Genomic DNA, 16270 nt, shown 5'->3' with positions numbered 1-16270 from the left:
TTGTTGTGCTGCTTCTTTTTGATCTGTAGATTTAAGACTTCCTTAAATTAGTGTCATTTTCTTTTGCTCTATATACTGTGTATCATATTAGAATATCACTAATCCTCATGCAGATGGATTAGTGTGATGCTGTGGGTCTGGGTGCTGGATGCTGGGTGGTTGGTGAGCTCAGTGCAGTGGGTGTGGCTTTCATGGGAGCAGTTGTCCAGCAGGAGTCGGTCTGTCTTCACTGCCCGTCCAACAGGGAGACACACAGAGAGGCTTTAGGTAAGTTGGAGATGACTATTTAATGTTTTATAAGTTGATACTTGAATGAGTGACTCTCAGCTCAGAACTGACGTCACACTATTCCACAGACCATCGTAAGTCCAGATGTTGTATTTCACGGTGAATTTGCTGTTGTGTGTGGTGATAGTTTAAATGGAATTTAAGTGGAATTCAGGCACATTTTCTAGTTTAGTTTACAGCTTTAACAGAAGTTTTTTTTTTAGTCAAAGTATCTAGAGACAGACTAATTGATTACTGGTTTGGGTCTTTTCATGGGATTTCATGGATTTGTGGACAATAAGAAAAATACAGACTAACGTCCAAATTGTATCCTGACCTGTGGTGTTATCTGTGGTGTGGTGCATCTAATCTGTCCTCCAGTGTGATCATGCTCTCCACCGCAGTCACCATATCAACCATGGATCCTTCCTCCCAGGAGGTGGAGGACACTGAAGCCTCCACACCGCTTAACCCCCTTCAGGATGGGTGTCCCACCGCCGTCAGGGCTCCATCCTGCTGGCTCCTCTTCTTTAAGCCCATCGCGGCCATTGGTGTTGGCACACTGCTGTTTGGATCGGGTACAACCTGGTCCCTGCTCTACTTCACCCAGGTGGGCAATGTACCCTACCTGCTGGGGCCTCTGCTCCTCTCTGTGGGGCTGTTGTTCCTGGTCACTGGCTTGGTCTGGATCCCCATGCTCAAACAGAGCTTAGAGCAGCATGCACTCACCAAGGTCAATCATGGCAAGGGGCTCCAAGTGGAGCACAGACACCACTGATGAGGAATACTGGAAACACTGGGACTGATGAATCATCTGTTTTGAAAGCACAGAGCAGCAGTACAGAATTGTGTGACAATCATGGTTTGGGACAGACTCCTGATAAACTTAATGGCATCGACTTGCATCATGGGTGTGTAGGATCCAGTGTTTTTGCAGCTTGACCCACACCAGGAATTTAAAATCAGGATTTCTCAGCCTCTGCTGCAGCTTCATTTTAAGTATTCTTAATTTTAATTTGTCTCGCCTGATAATCAGACTGACTGAATGCAGTCTGACATCATGTTCATGTCAAGCCCTTTTCTGTTTGATGGGTTAATCAGTTGATGCCATTTTCACTGCAGCCAGGATTTTCGGGATACTGAGGTCATCAAATCTCCCTTCCACCAGAAAAAAAAGTCTATTATGTATCTAGCTGGCTGCTCTGCTTTATCGTGTGAATATTTTATCTCCCAACATGAAGCCCTCTTCAATTTGTTTACTATTATTATTATTATTTTCTGGTATTTCCGCTCTGTTTGGTAGTGACAGCTAGAGAAATACAGGGGAGAGAGAGCAGGTGATATGCAGCAAAGGGTTTGGGAAGGTAAGGCTGTGGTAAGGATAAAATATGATAAACACTTAATACATGGTATGTGCTCTATGAGGTGAGCTACCGGGGTACCCCAGTCCAATGGGTTTTTAAATGCTTCATTTATTCTCATTTATCATTAAGAAAGAATTTATTCATCTCAGTAATGACCACTTCATCTTTCAGTCTGTCATCACTACATATCTGCTCAGTGCCAGGAATCCAATTCTGTTTGGGAAATAATGAATCCTTTCTTTATTTATCGGTCTGAACTGAGCTAATCAACATTGAATGTATTACTAAAGGAATAGCAGAATAACCCTTTAAAACTATCAGATAATGTAAAATGTAAATTGCCACCACAACTGAAATTGTGATGTAATTGCCCAGCCAGTTAATTGTTTGTTACGTCAATTTAAGACTTGTTATTCCTGTAAATCAACTTACAACAATGCAGCTATGTCCCTCTTATTCAAGCTTGTCACAGGTTTTTGTGGCCATTTTTCCAGCTCCAACTCAAGGAGATGGCGCCCCCCTTCTTAATACCACTAAGAAAGCTCTGATTGGCAACAGCCACCAGTGAGCACAAAACTAGACCTATCTTTAATTGCTTAAAACAAAAAAAAAAAAAAAGCAAAAAAAAAAAAAAAAAAAAAAAAAGCAAGTAAGCAAGTGATCCAGAGGGCTGCAGCCAGGCTTTTTTGGGTCCCCAACTTTACGGAAGTGCAGTCTTACCTCAGTGGAGTAACCTTCATGAAATAAAAAACTCATTAAGTTTTGATGTGTTAAACACTAATTAGTGGAAGGCAGGGCAGTGCTTCACTGTGAGAATGAGGCTCTAAATCCCTCTACATATGAAAACCATGCGTGCTGGTTTAAAAGAAAATGTGTGTTGTAGACATTCTGGGGGGAGTCTCATATCTCCTGTGTTCATTTCTTTTATTTGGTGAATATGTCAAATTTTGTAGTTGGAATTAGTGATTTTCTCTGACAGGCTGCCATGACGCCCATCTGTCCCATTGTGTCCTCGTTGGTTGTTTCTCTGTTATTTATTTATTTGTTATCTTCTCCATAAGCCTTTCTGCTCATTGTGGCTACTGGTGGGTAAATGATTTAGAACAGGATTACTGAGGCAGAGAAATGCCACGACACACATCTATCTCTGATTATTCCGAGATCAACATGGTCACTGGTTGCAGAGCTCCCAAACTCCACCCCTACAAACACACATACGCACTCACTTCAGCTTTGTGCCGTGGCTCCAGGCCAAAGACCAGCGAATGAACAGATCTGACCTAATCCAACCTGCAGCATGTCCATCTGTCTGTGTGCACTATGCAAATACAACAGAAAATATCCTGTCTGATAAAAGCTTTGCTTGTCAATACAACGCACTCATGCAAACATGGACAGTTCACACGTCTCGATGTGTAGCCTGTTTTTCTGTGTTTTTTTTAAGGCTGGGTGTTGGTGGTCTGCTTTCAACCACAGCAGCCCATCATCAACCTGAACCATAAACAATATGACAGTGAAGGCATGTAATACTTTATTCCATAATAAAAGAGGATTTCTATTACATTGGACCAGATTCAACCATAGCAGTACAATGAAATGCAGTTAAGCATTTAAACAGAACATTAGCAAAAGTGCATAAAGGTAAACAGGATATGAAGTGATTCAAATTTTTTCCACCTCGACCAACAATTGTGGAGGGTTTTAAAGGCCTGAAGAAAATCTATCATTGCATAAATAACCACATAATTAATGGGTCTGTGAAGATTCTCATTCATCAGGTCATGGTACTTCTTAGTGCTTCCAAAGGCAACTGGACGTGTTTGTGGTTCTTGAAGACGTTTCGCCTCTCATAATGATTAATATTTAACATGTAATTAATGTTTAAATATGTGCAGTCGGAACGCTGTGACAGGGACCGTGTTTCAGAATGCTTTGACACATGCATAATGTATGAGTGCAAATGATGAATAACGTTTAAGCATCAGACTATTACAGCACATCGAGTACCTGCCTGACGAGCTGTGAAGTGAGGGCTGACATGCAAATCAATTCAACAACACCATTAATCACAGCCTCAAAGAGGAGCCTGGAGTTGAGTCAACTTCACAAAGCCAATGAGCTCTTTATTACAGGTGACACACTGTGACCGTCCCAGAGCCCCTGTAATAACTGTGCGCGTGTGTTGTGTTGTTGCTGTGTGTGTGTGTTGACCCTCAGCACTGCAGACCTGCCCTGATCCTCGCAGCCTGGAGGCCACACTGACCCTGACACCATCATGTGTTACATCGGAGTTTCAGATTTCCTGCATAGTTTATATTGTATCATCTCATTTTTCCTGGTAGTATGTTTCCTCACAGTGCTATTTGTTGTCACATTTGTTCAAACAAATTATCTTTATTTCTAATCTTTATTTCTTCTATCTCTGTGAAATAAAACATCTTATCTCATCTAATGAATGCCTCATGTGAGCTTCTCTTACTTGCTGCGATCTCAGAGAATAGCAGCTGCTCTTGTTATTTGATCCATTACTTGGGAAACCCAGTCCACACATTTAACACTGTCACTGGCTTGACTCATACTTATTTACCAGGCTTACTGGAAGTGAAACGCTCCTTGTTTCTCCTTCAGGTATGTCTGCCTCGCTCTCAAGCCAGTAACTCAGAATAAGGACAGTGCCAGAGCAAGTGTGGCAGACAGTCTGGCAGTGACGTGCGGTTAAAATATAATTTAAAAAAAAAAAAAAAACTTGCTGTGGTTTATAAATTCATTAAGAGGAGGAAATTCGGACTTAAGCTCATGGATGTTCTATAAATTTGTTTTCTGTATGATTTCAACATTTCTATATTCAAAAGCGCTAAATTTACGCATTTCCTGTTCAATGAGCTGTGCCTCACTGCTGACGGCACTGTGCCACACACACTGACTGACGCAGGCAGTTGGCGCATGCCCATTGCTGTCACTCTTTATATCGGCCATGAGCGCGCAGTGAAAATGCTCCAGGTGAGGCAGAAAGTACCGTGCCGCACTGATAGGTGGCAGTTCTGCGCTCCATCGGCGCAATGGCTGCATGCTCTCTTACGCATAGTGATAGTGAGTGTTCAATTTTAATTAAATAAGAGAGATCAGCCAAAACAAAATTTATTAATTCGAATTTGACCTTATATTAAATGTTCTTTTGCTTTTCTTGCTATCGTGTTGTTGAACAGTGTGGAATTGATTAAAGTATAATTAAAAGCTTTTAAAACAACTAAATGTTTCACATAAGGTCAAAATTGAAATATAAACTTCGGTTTTGGGTTCATATATTTAGTGCCTCACCAGTAATGAACCTCACCGCACGTCACTGCATTCTGGGTAACACTCGTGCGCATAACAATGCATCATAGTCAATATAATATAATCCAAGAGGAAAAGAAGGACTTTGCCGGTCAGGTAGAGCTTTCAGCCCCTCCTCCAGCGAGCACCACGCCCCTCCTCCTGAGAGTGGGCCAGGCGCCTCACCTGGCTCACCTTACAGCCGCTCTCAGAGTCAATGCCACGGCACAAAGGCTCCGGGAAATAAGCAGCCACTGTTAGAGACCCCAGCGTCTCTCCGGAGGCGCGTGCTGTACGCTGACATGGAGCCGGTCTACCAGGGTCTGGGTCGCTGTGTGTGCTGTTTCTGGCTCGCAGTAGCCTTTGACATCCTGGGGCTGGCCATCCTTCTCATCGGGGTGTTTGTGAACGTGTTTTTCTTTGACCTGCTCATCTACGCAGGCGCCATCATCATCTTCCTCAGCCTCATCTGGTGGGTGTTCTGGTACTCCGGGAACATCGAGGTGCCTCCGTCGGAGCTGGAAGATGATGTGGGTTTGCTGAAGAAAGACAAGGGCGTGTTGAGCGGGATCAGCGGTGCGGTGCGGCGCCTCTCCGGCCGCATGTCCAGCGGCATCCGGAGCTCGTTCCGCAGGAACGGAGGACCGTCCAGTAACCGCACGGGCCGCGGGCCGCCGGTGGTCCCGCACGCCGAGCAGGTGGCCGTTGCCATGGCAACGATGACCCCGCAGGAGGATATTCCACACACAGCTGTCTCCACTGTGGCGGGGGGTGACACAGGGATGCAGCACACCGCACACACTTCTCCCATATAGAACAGGCCCACAGGTGAGGCCTCACTCACACAGTGTTACTGCCTTCATAATGTTATAGTCGAATATAACTTTATAATACAGTGTAACTAACTAGAATTTTATCAAATCATTGCTTTTTACTTTTTCTGCATTTTTCCTGTATTTTAACGTCTCTTAGTGATGATCGAGAGGCTGATTCAAAGGCCTCAGCAAGCTGCCAGGAATAGAATCTGAAGTCTAGAGAAAAAACACAAAACTTTTTACTTTCATGCATTTTTCATTTTCTTTTCACCCTAAACACTGTCAAATCTAGAGATAAAAAAAATCGTAAACTGTGAGAGGCAGGCTGAAAACCAGCAGCCATTTGTCGACTGTAAAATCCTCCTCACTATAATCAATCCATTCGTTCACTACACTCAACGTTAAGCCTTTGACTAGAATTAAAGTCTGTCAGAAGACAGTATCAAAACTAAAACTGTTTTTTGCTTTATTGTTATTATTATTATTATTATTACATATCAGTGAAAGTGAAGATCCAAACATCAACAAAGTGAAGTTTTTGCATTGTGTTTGTGTGCTTGGTGTTTGATCATTATGAAACATGTCTAAAATTTACTGGCGCTATGATATAGCTGGCGATATAACTGTATATTTCAAAAATACAGGAGCTGAGGAAAATCTCCTCCTGGCTCAGTATAACTTCTTTTTCTTTCAGTTTGATCAAGTTTAAATGTGGAACTAAAAGGAGTAACTGTGCAAAGGCAGAACAAAACCTTATCAGTGGATGAATGATTAACCACACTAAAAGACGAGGCCATAGTTTAAACAATAGCAGGCCTACCTGAAACTTCCTTGAAAACCTCATCATCCACAGATTAATGTAAACATCCCGGATAAACCATAGAAAGGACTTTCTGCTCACCACAAAAGCCAAACAGCTTTAATAATGATGTTTCATCCATTTTCTGCCCCACAGAGACTTGATGAGAGCCCGCTCCACAGTGTCTTCAGCTGGCTCCCCTTGATGCCCACATTTTTTTTTACTGTTTGTGTGTTTAACAAGGAATTATTAATAATTGATGATGATAGTGTTTGCAGTTGTTGAGAGTTTATGAAATGCTTTAGTCAAATGTATATTTTCATAATAAATGTTGTGTTTTAATCAGTATGGCTGATGGCTTTGAATCAGTCTTTTTGAGATCATTTGATAGTTCAAATTTTGGAACAGATTTGTATCAATTCATGATGACGAGCCGCACATATGAGGGCAATCTCATGGGAAATTCATAGGTTTGTACAATGTATGAAATTAAGCTGATAACCACAGGGACTCAACCTTTACTTCACCACAACATTAAACCTACACCAAACAACAATAGGCTGAACCAAAACCTAACCAAAAAGGTGCGATGGCATTTCTTACGATAACCAAAGTTTGTTGTGTTGGATTAAACTTTTGTAGGATAACTGAACAGACTGTAAAAATGTGTTGTGTAATTGCTGGATGTCTCGTTCTAGGAATTATATCCCGGTTACTCAAAATAATCCACAGACCTTTTCGTGAGCAGTTTCACGTGGGAACTATTTTCTCTCAAACAGACTACCCACCAATCATATCATTGAGCAGAAGAACAGAAGAAAGTGTGCATCTACTCCCCTAACTCTACTCTGACATCAGTAGCTTGTCGGAATTAGTTTATAGCTAAGTGATACTTTTTTTTTTCTTTTTTTTTTTTCTTTTTGCCATTTTTCTTTTAGTGCCATCTAGTTCCATTATGTTGTAGAGAAAAAATGTTTTTGATTTTGGGGTGAACTGTCCCTTTAAAAGTTAACAATATGTCAATGCTTTGTTCACAACATTTTTTGCCAAAAAAGTCAGTAATTGCAGGTTTAAGCAAATGACTCAATCACAGTAAGCAAGTAAGTGACTTAACTCATGGATCCCACAAATTACTCAAATCTGGGCAAACCTGTGCTTTTGTCTTTCCCTCCCAAGGGTAATTTGCTGAGAATATTGTCCACCATCTGTTGTGTTCATATATTCAACATTCATTGTAGCTGCTGAATAACTGAAATGACTGGGATGTGGAAGGTGGAAGGTGGACATCCCCGACTGGATCAGGGCGAAGTTTACTATAACATGAATTATAGAATACTGTTACTGAAAGGCAACTCATTCCATACCAATACAGTTAATGAATTGGCATTGGCCCTGACTTTGACTCTGATTTTCATTTAACTACTACTATAGCTACAACCTAACTGTTGATATAAATATGTTAAATTAAGTATATCATTGATGCACTGGTGGTTATATGAGACCATTTGTGTCAGCTCTCCATTCAATATCAGTCATAGCTTGTAGTTCCACAGTGGTGTCTGTGCATCTGAAGCACCATGGATTCCAAAAGTCTACACCACTTTATAAACCATTTAGGTTCCTGTTTTGAGGCCTCAAATGAAAATCTAACAATTCAAGCATTCTTAAGTTTTATTTGAGTGTAGGAAAATAGAAACCAAAGGTCACAGGTAGACACACCCTTCAGGTAGCTCATAAAGCAGGAGCAGCTTCTGCTGTGGGAGCAGCAGTTTGGATCAGACTAGCTGTGGATCAAGTTTATGCTGTGAACCTTATCTTACTAAAGACTGATTAGGATAAGAATGATGTATGTACTGGTTAGTTGGGACTTATTGTTGCAGCAGCTAACATGTTACAGCAGGGAAAACAAAATATAAATGCTAAAGTCATCAAATGAATGTGATCTGAAGACTGAATGGGCTTTGATGAAAAGAAAACTGCTGTGGCAAAAGAGGTGTGGATGGCAGCAGGCTTCCTTGTTCCCACCCCAGTTCAGTTGATAACAAGCATCAGTGTTTAACCTTTGGAACCTGTTGGCTTTATTACGCTGCTGTTTCATCTGACCGTGGCTGCACTCTACTGCAATACTTTTAGCCCGCGTTATCGAATCTACAACCAAGTACAGCAAAGTCCATTCGACACTTTCAAGTTTGAGGGGGAATAATACATTTACAACAACTTATATTATCGGTTTCAAAGGTGGAAAAGGTACGCAAGTATCTTCTTTAAGTTCACATATCAAGAAAAATCACATTAAATGTGACAAATGCACATCAGTGACATCACCATGCAACAGTGTCATGCAAAGGAAAAAATAAGTGAGCTGGAAATGGAAGTGGATTTTCCTGGTACAGAGTGGGAGTTTTACAGGATGAAGCACACTGAACACTTTTACTTTTACATCAAGTATTTATATAATAATTAATTAATTGATTTGAGGGCAGCCAGCAGGGGAGGCCAGTTAGGTGGATGATGTTCTTGAAGCATCCAACCAGGTGTCAGGGCTGACTACACAGGCGTGGTCACCGGAGCCTGTGTGTGTTGCAGCTGCACCTGGACCGTCTACAGGTGACGTGGCTCCATCCCACCGGTCTGAGTGTGTCGAGCCTCCGTCACACATATCCTGGGTGCCTTTCTCCTGTCTCTTTTCCTCTTTTTGTCCTGTAAACAAAAACAAACAGACCATCTGGTGTCAGCTGATGAAGAGTCTTTGCAGTGACTGTGTTTCATTCACTCGAGTGCACTGATGTGTGAGCTCAGTGTACTTACATAGTTTTCCCCGCTGGTCCACTCTGGGTGTTGCTAGGCGTGGAGGAGTCATTCTCTCTCGGCCTGCTTGTAGTATTTGGCATGCTCCTCCTGGACAGACGACAGCACAGTGTCAACACACATGCAAACACCAACATAAAAACATTCACAGACAAATGAACATGCACACAAACTTTTTTTTTTTTTTTTTTGCCAAACTTTGATCAAGTTTGTTACAGTGAGTGAGTCAAATATACAGAAGCAGCACACTTACTCTCTGACCCAGGACTGCATTCACAGCTGCACTCCCTCTTCTGCTGACATCGGCCTCCATGTTTGGCCTCTGCTCCTTCATGAAGAGCATGAAGACATTTGGCGGCTGTGAGGGACCAAGCAGACAGGCATGAGGAGCCAGGTGGATTTGAACAAAAAGAGATTCATTTAGACAAAAAAATGTAATCGATACATAAAAGTTCTGGGCCCATAAAAGAGGTCAACTACACAGAACTTAACTCAGGCTATTTTAACTTAAGCAGACTGAACTGAATTAACCAAACCTGTGCTGTGCATTAAAGCCATTAACAGACACTGATTCTAATAATATTCATGCAGAAATGTTTGGTAGACAAAGAACAGACAGACTCGTGTGTGTCTTTGCATTGATGTGTGTGTTACTTATAGTTGTTCAACACAGCGCAGATTTTGGGTGAATCCGTTAGGGAGCCGCACCACTGGTACATTGTTATTCTGAAGACACAAACACACACAGAACAGGTGATTAGACAAGCTGCAATGGTGTCACCTGTCCACCAGGTGTCAGGATTTTCCCTCCCAATAAACTCTAAGCAGCGTTTGAATGAGCTGCTGTGAAATCTGTGGAGTGAAAACACACGTGTTGAATATGCCACACACAGGTATACAACCATAATATGTCTGAATGTCTCTGCTGAGGGTCACAGAGGTCAGAGGTCAGGAGTGTGTTTTCATGCGAAGGTCAGGTGACCACAGCGCCAAAAGCTAAACCAGTTATTAAAGCATTCATGCAGCGCTGAATGAGTCCTGACTTGATTAAAACTGAGTTCCAACTGTGAATGAAAGATGAGCTGATCTTTAAGGTGAAGTAACATCCACCTGTGAACTGTAGGTTTTAGATTTAAATGTGTTTTACCTCCATGTGATCTTTTTGGATCTTGCTAACGCCTTTGGCTCTGTGCCCCATGAGCTCCTCTGGACTGCCTTCAGCTTCTTTAATATCCCAGACACCATCACAACCCTGGTTAAAGCCTATCTTCAGGACTTGCAGTTCTGCTTCTCCACTCCTGAATTTACCACCTCATGGCTGCAGGTGTCGATGGAGCAGGTGGAGAGTTGGCCAACAGGTCGTAGATGGCTGCCTCGAGAGTGGAAACCACCTCTCCCCACTCCATCTCCTCCACAGCACGGTTGACCTCTGCTCTGAAATCCATTTCAGGAGCAGAGACGATTGTCCCGCTGTTAGCTGTCCCTGATCTATTCCAGAAGAAACTGTCTGGTTGTCTGGTTACTGGACTCCTGTCACACATATTGATAGAAAACTTCTTTTAGACACTTGACACTTTTGTGGGGAGTAACATCATATATTATAGAGTAATACTCATTTAGTTCCAAACAGTAATGCAGCAGATACTTTTGCAGATATGGATTTTACATGAATTGAACTCCTCAGCAACATATAAAGTTGTTAAATTTAGCTTCAAGTGGACCAGCGCCAACATTAAAATGCTGCTTACATGTTCATGCATCAATAATAATACTCCAAAATTATAATTATGTCATAATGTGAGTCTTTGAAAGGACCCAGTCTGCATGATGAGAACTTTTACTTTTAACACTACTTTTACATTTCTCTACATTTATGCTCAGTAAGACTTGAAGGCAGCTGGAACATTTACTTGTATAATGAAGTATTTTCACATTATAGTATTAGCAATTTTACTTCAGTAGAAGATCTGAATTTCAGTGATGTTTTTACAGTCAGTACAGTTTTGAGGTACTGTTCCATTTTCTTCTACTTGATGGTTTTATTCCACCACAGGCATAAATTCTACTTTCTATACTACATTTATGTAACAGCTGTAGTTACAAGTTACTTGGCAGATTAAGATTTAACATGAAAAAGTAATGATTAATTTCTAAAATATAAAGCACTGTTAGAGATTTAACTGGATGTGTTCCTGCATGTGAAAGTATGACAGTCAGTGCTGTTGAAGTACTTACTGAAAAGGTCTGATGCTCAAGGATCGCTCAGTTTGGTGAGTAGTATCTGGCCTGCTCCTCCTCTGACAGAGACTTCCACTGTGGACAAATGTTGACAGCGCAGTGTCAACACACACACAAACACCAACATAAAAACACTCACAGACATAGAAATATGCACACAAACTTTTTTTTTTTTTTTTTTTTTTGTTTGTTACCAAACTATGATCAAGTTTGTTACAGTGAGTGAGTCAAATATACAGAAGCAGCACACTTACTCTCTGACCCAGGACTGCATTCACAGCTGCACTCCCTCTTCTGCTGACGTCGGCCTCAACGTTTGGCCTCTGCTCCTTCATGAAGAGCATGACGGCATTTGGCGGCTTTTTCACTTACGGCCAATCGTCCTGCTGCTGGTTTTCACTCTTTCTCTTTCTATGGGACAAGAACAGAGTGAGAGCTCATGGTACCGCTGTAAAAATATTAAGAGAAGCACAATAATACAAGACATGTGTAAATGTAACCTTGTCTGTGCTGTGCATTAAAGCCATTAACAGACACTGATTCTAATAATATTCATGCAGACATGTTTGGTAGACAAAGAACAGACACCTGAAATCAAACAGCAGCTGATGGAAATGAAATATAAGAAGACTGTGATTTGATGATGAGTCTGGCTTATTGATGGTGACCACAGCCACAGATCAAGAGCCAGTCAGAAAAAAAGAGAAACATCCATTTTGATCCAAACTGTCCAAAGCAAACTTACTTTGAGTTGGAGGTGTTGGGTGGAGCAGCAGCAAAGGCAGGTGGAGGGAAAACCTGTGGGAGCTCATACAGCAGCTCTCCATTCCTACACAGATAAAGAGAGACAGACAGACGCATCAGACAGTTCAAAGAGTGTGTGTGACGATGCAAACTGAAGCTCAATATCTGTGTGTTAACTCGTGTGTGTCTTTGCATTGATGTGTGTGTTACTTATGGTTGTTCAACACAGCGCAGATTTTGGGTGAATCCGTTAGGGAGCCTCACCACTGGTACATCGTTATTCTGGAGACACAAACACACACAGAACAGATGATTCGACAAGCTGCAATGGTGTCACCTGTCCACCAGGTGTCAGGATTTTCCCTCCCTATAAACTCTAAGCAGTGTTTGAATGAGCTGCTGTGAAATCTGTGGAGTGAAAACACACGCGTTGAATATGCCACACACAGGTATACAACCATAATATGTCTGAATGTCTCTGCTGAGGGTCACAGAGGTCACAGGTCAGGAGCGTGTTTTCATGCGAAGGTCAGGTGACCACAGTGCCAAAAGCTAAATCAGTTATTAAAGCATTCATGCAGCATTGAATAAAAATTTTTAGACACTTGGCACTTTTATGGGGAGTAACATCATATATTATAGAGTATTTAATACTCATTTAGTTCCAAACAGTAATGCAGCAGATACTTTTGCAGATATGGATTTTACATGAATTGAACTCCTCAGCAACATATAAAGTTGTTAAATTTAGCTTCAAGTGGACCAGCGCCAACATTAAAATGCTGCTTACATGTTCATGCATCAGTAATAATACTCCAAAATTATAATTTTGTCATAATGTGAGTCTTTGAAAGGACCCAGTCTGCATGATGAGAACTTTTACTTTTAACACTACTTTGACATTTCTCTACTTTAACTCAGTAAGACTTGAAGGCAGCTGGAACATTTACTTGTATAATGAAGTATTTTCTCATTATAGTATTAGCAATTTTACTTCAGTAGGAGATCTGAATATCAGTGATGTTTTTACAGTCAGTACAGTTTTGAGGTACTGTTCCATTTTCTTCTGCTTGATAGTTTTATTCCACCACAGGCATAAATTCTACTTTCTATACTACATTTTTGTAACAGCTGTAGTTACAAGTTACTTGGCAGGTTAAGATTTAACATGAAAAAGTAATGATAAATTTATAAAATTTAAAGCATTGTTAGAGATTTAACTGGATGTGTTCCTGCATGTGAAAGTATGACAGTTAGTGCTGTTGAAGTACTTACTGAAAAGGTCTGATGCTCAAGGATCGCTCAGTTTGGTTCTCTGAACTTGTCTCGATTCAATGATTTCTGTGTTGTCGATGTGAAGACTGTGAAATCTTCTGGTAAAATGAAGCTGCTCTCTCTATATATACACTTGCTTTAGAATGGACATTATGATGTCATGTGTTCTGATTCTGATTCTGATTCTGATTCTCTGAGTCCATTCTAAAGCATCACCTGACAGCCAGAGTTCATAGGTAAATATGGCGATCATTATCAATGTCCCCATGTCCTTCTCTCTCCAATGGAAAACTCTTGATTTCAGCCCATATGCACTGTAAAAGTTGCCCACTCTGACCAACAGGGGCAAATGTTCACACTAAATCTTCATTATATTCAACACTTCATACCTGAGCTGCAGCTCAATGTGCTGAACATAAAATTTCATAAAAAGCCCCCCAAAATGTTAAAAACACTGAAACAGATTATGAAACAATTTCAAACAGAATAAAACAGAGCAGAAGATAAAACATTTCAGTGAGTTTTAATGGGAAAGTGAGCACATCATTTAATTATAAGCCTTTAGCACATGTTGAGATGACACATTAACACAGTTCTCAACAATCTGCATTTATTTACCTCCATAAAAATGAAACATTTGTTTTTATAACACATCTGTGGACACAAGCACATGTAACACCTGATGAATCCAATATTTCACATATAACAGAGGCATTAAACAGTTTAAAGATGAAGAAATACATTTCAGAAGTAAACTGGAGTCATGTAATCTGCAGCATGAAGAAGCAGCTCCTCTGTGTGGAGGCACAACACTTTCAGGCCATGAATCATGTGGTGTGCTACAAAGCAGAGCTGGTTTGCTTTAAAACAAGATAACTGAACATTTCCTCTACACTTCAGTCTAGAGACACCCTCTGGTCACAGGTTGCAGAATCAAGAGATCAACCTTTATTATGTTTAGAGCTGGTTTTTGCTCATTTTCATCATGAGGAGTAGCAGTGGAGGAAGTCACAAAATTTATTGAAACTTAAAAAAACCTAAAACATCATTCTGAGTTAATAACTTAAACAAAGATCCAATGAAGTACTATTAAATGTATCATGGACATGAGTTTGTGATCAGAAAGCTTTGTAGTCCACGGTTAGTTTTAGAAAAACAAAATACTTTGCATATTAATAGAAACTTATTCCAAACTTTTCTTTTTTTGATATGAAGTCACATCTTTCTGTTTTCTGTGACTAAATTGCATGAACAAGATTTTTGACTTTGCCTTTTGAATGAATGAGAAGGCAGGCAGTGTAAATATTTCACTCATACCAAGCCTGCATCATCAAATAGTCAACACTTCATTTCTATCACTATCAATCATCTCAAACTCTATGTGTATATTTATTTGTTTTTTTTTTAACTCTATGTGCAAGTTGTGCAACTCCAAAGTTTGAGTCTCCTCTTCCACCCAGCCACATACCTAGGGAAGAAATTCTGAATTTCATTTCCTTGCAGATCTTCTTAATCACCCCATATTGAGACACATGAGAGCTCTATTGCGCACATATGTGTAACTGTGCTTGTGTTACGACCAGGGTGAGGTAGGCCTTGGTGACAGTGCGGTCCTTGAAGCAGCGGTATGCTCGGCCAGCAGCGGCCTTACTGAGGGCAACACAAAGAGCAAAGAGCGCCACTTGTGGAGAAATCCAGCTGATGACAGAACCTGTTAGGGAGAGAGACAATGATTTGAGGCTATGACTCTTGGTGAGCATGATGTATGTGAGGCAATCTGGTGTGATTCTGACCTGGATCCATAGTAGGTGCGAGGGTCTAGCTGAGGTAAGCGTTGCTGAAGTTGTGCCCGCACGGCGTGTTTCTCATACCACATCTTGCTGTCAATACGGATGTCCCAGTGCTTGTTCACCACGATATAGTCATGACTCTGGTACAGCACACGCAGGCTCTCCAGGCTGGCAGACTCCGTGCTCATCATGCTCAGCCTTTAACTGACACCTCTCATACAGCCCTGCAGGGACAATGTGCTTGTCTTCATATTTCACTGTGTAACTCTCACTTTGACTGAATCAGGCAGTGGTGCAGTAAGTACTTCAATCAAAGTATAAATACAACAATGTAAATCAACCCTGCTGAAAATAAACGTATCATCAGCAAAAATAACTTCCAGAAACAAGAGTAAAATTCCTTGTTATGGAGAATGTCCCTTTCATGCTGTGACATTATGGCTTTACTATTATTGATGCCTTCATGTTGTAGCAGGTCTGAACTTCTTCGTATACCGTTAGTTGGTTTAATCTGTAGCAATATGTCATAGTTTATAAACCAATAATATGTTAATATGTTCATTCTAAAATGTCGATATTATGCACAGTATCAAGTTTTAAACAAATGCAGAGTGAAAACTATATTCCTCCCTGAAATGCAGGGTACAAGCAGAAAGAAGCATACAAGGGAGGTAAAGTATCTGAAGTTGTACTTAAATATAGTTTAGTAAAGTTTCCAGCACTGGAATCAGGCAGGCAGAGAGACTTAGACTGTGTCTTTATTGATCCCAATTTGGGAAATTATTCTGTTGTAGTAGCAATTTAAACATACAGACAAACACAAAATATATACAACAATTGTTTAAAAATGTAACA

At 40.8% G+C, this 16270-nt stretch overlaps 1 protein-coding gene and 1 long non-coding RNA gene across 2 annotated transcripts; both read left to right on the top strand.

Annotated features, from left to right (window-relative positions):
- The first annotated feature begins 215 nt into the window (after positions 1 to 215).
- On the top strand, positions 216 to 3984 carry LOC143333568 (uncharacterized). The gene is made up of 3 exons (XR_013078283.1): positions 216 to 267; positions 649 to 877; positions 3849 to 3984. It is a non-coding gene; the product is annotated as an uncharacterized LOC143333568 (long non-coding RNA).
- A 55-nt stretch (positions 3985 to 4039) lies between these two features.
- LOC143334161 (transmembrane protein 238) lies at positions 4040 to 6779 on the top strand. The gene is made up of 2 exons (XM_076752723.1): positions 4040 to 5774; positions 6717 to 6779. Exon 1 carries the CDS (start codon positions 5249 to 5251, stop codon positions 5759 to 5761), a length of 513 nt encoding a protein of 170 aa, XP_076608838.1. The 5' UTR covers positions 4040 to 5248; the 3' UTR covers positions 5762 to 5774; positions 6717 to 6779.
- The last annotated feature ends 9491 nt before the right edge of the window (positions 6780 to 16270 follow it).

This window comes from Chaetodon auriga, chromosome 16 (genome assembly GCF_051107435.1).
Source record: "Chaetodon auriga isolate fChaAug3 chromosome 16, fChaAug3.hap1, whole genome shotgun sequence".
NCBI lineage: Eukaryota > Metazoa > Chordata > Actinopteri > Chaetodontiformes > Chaetodontidae > Chaetodon > Chaetodon auriga.
This window is presented reverse-complemented; position numbering and strand designations above follow the sequence as displayed.

What these genes read in the sequence shown, in the direction of transcription:
- LOC143334161 (XM_076752723.1), top strand. Translation starts at nt 5,249, where the DNA reads ATGGAGCCGGTCTACCAGGGTCTGGGTCGCTGTGTGTGCTGTTTCTGG.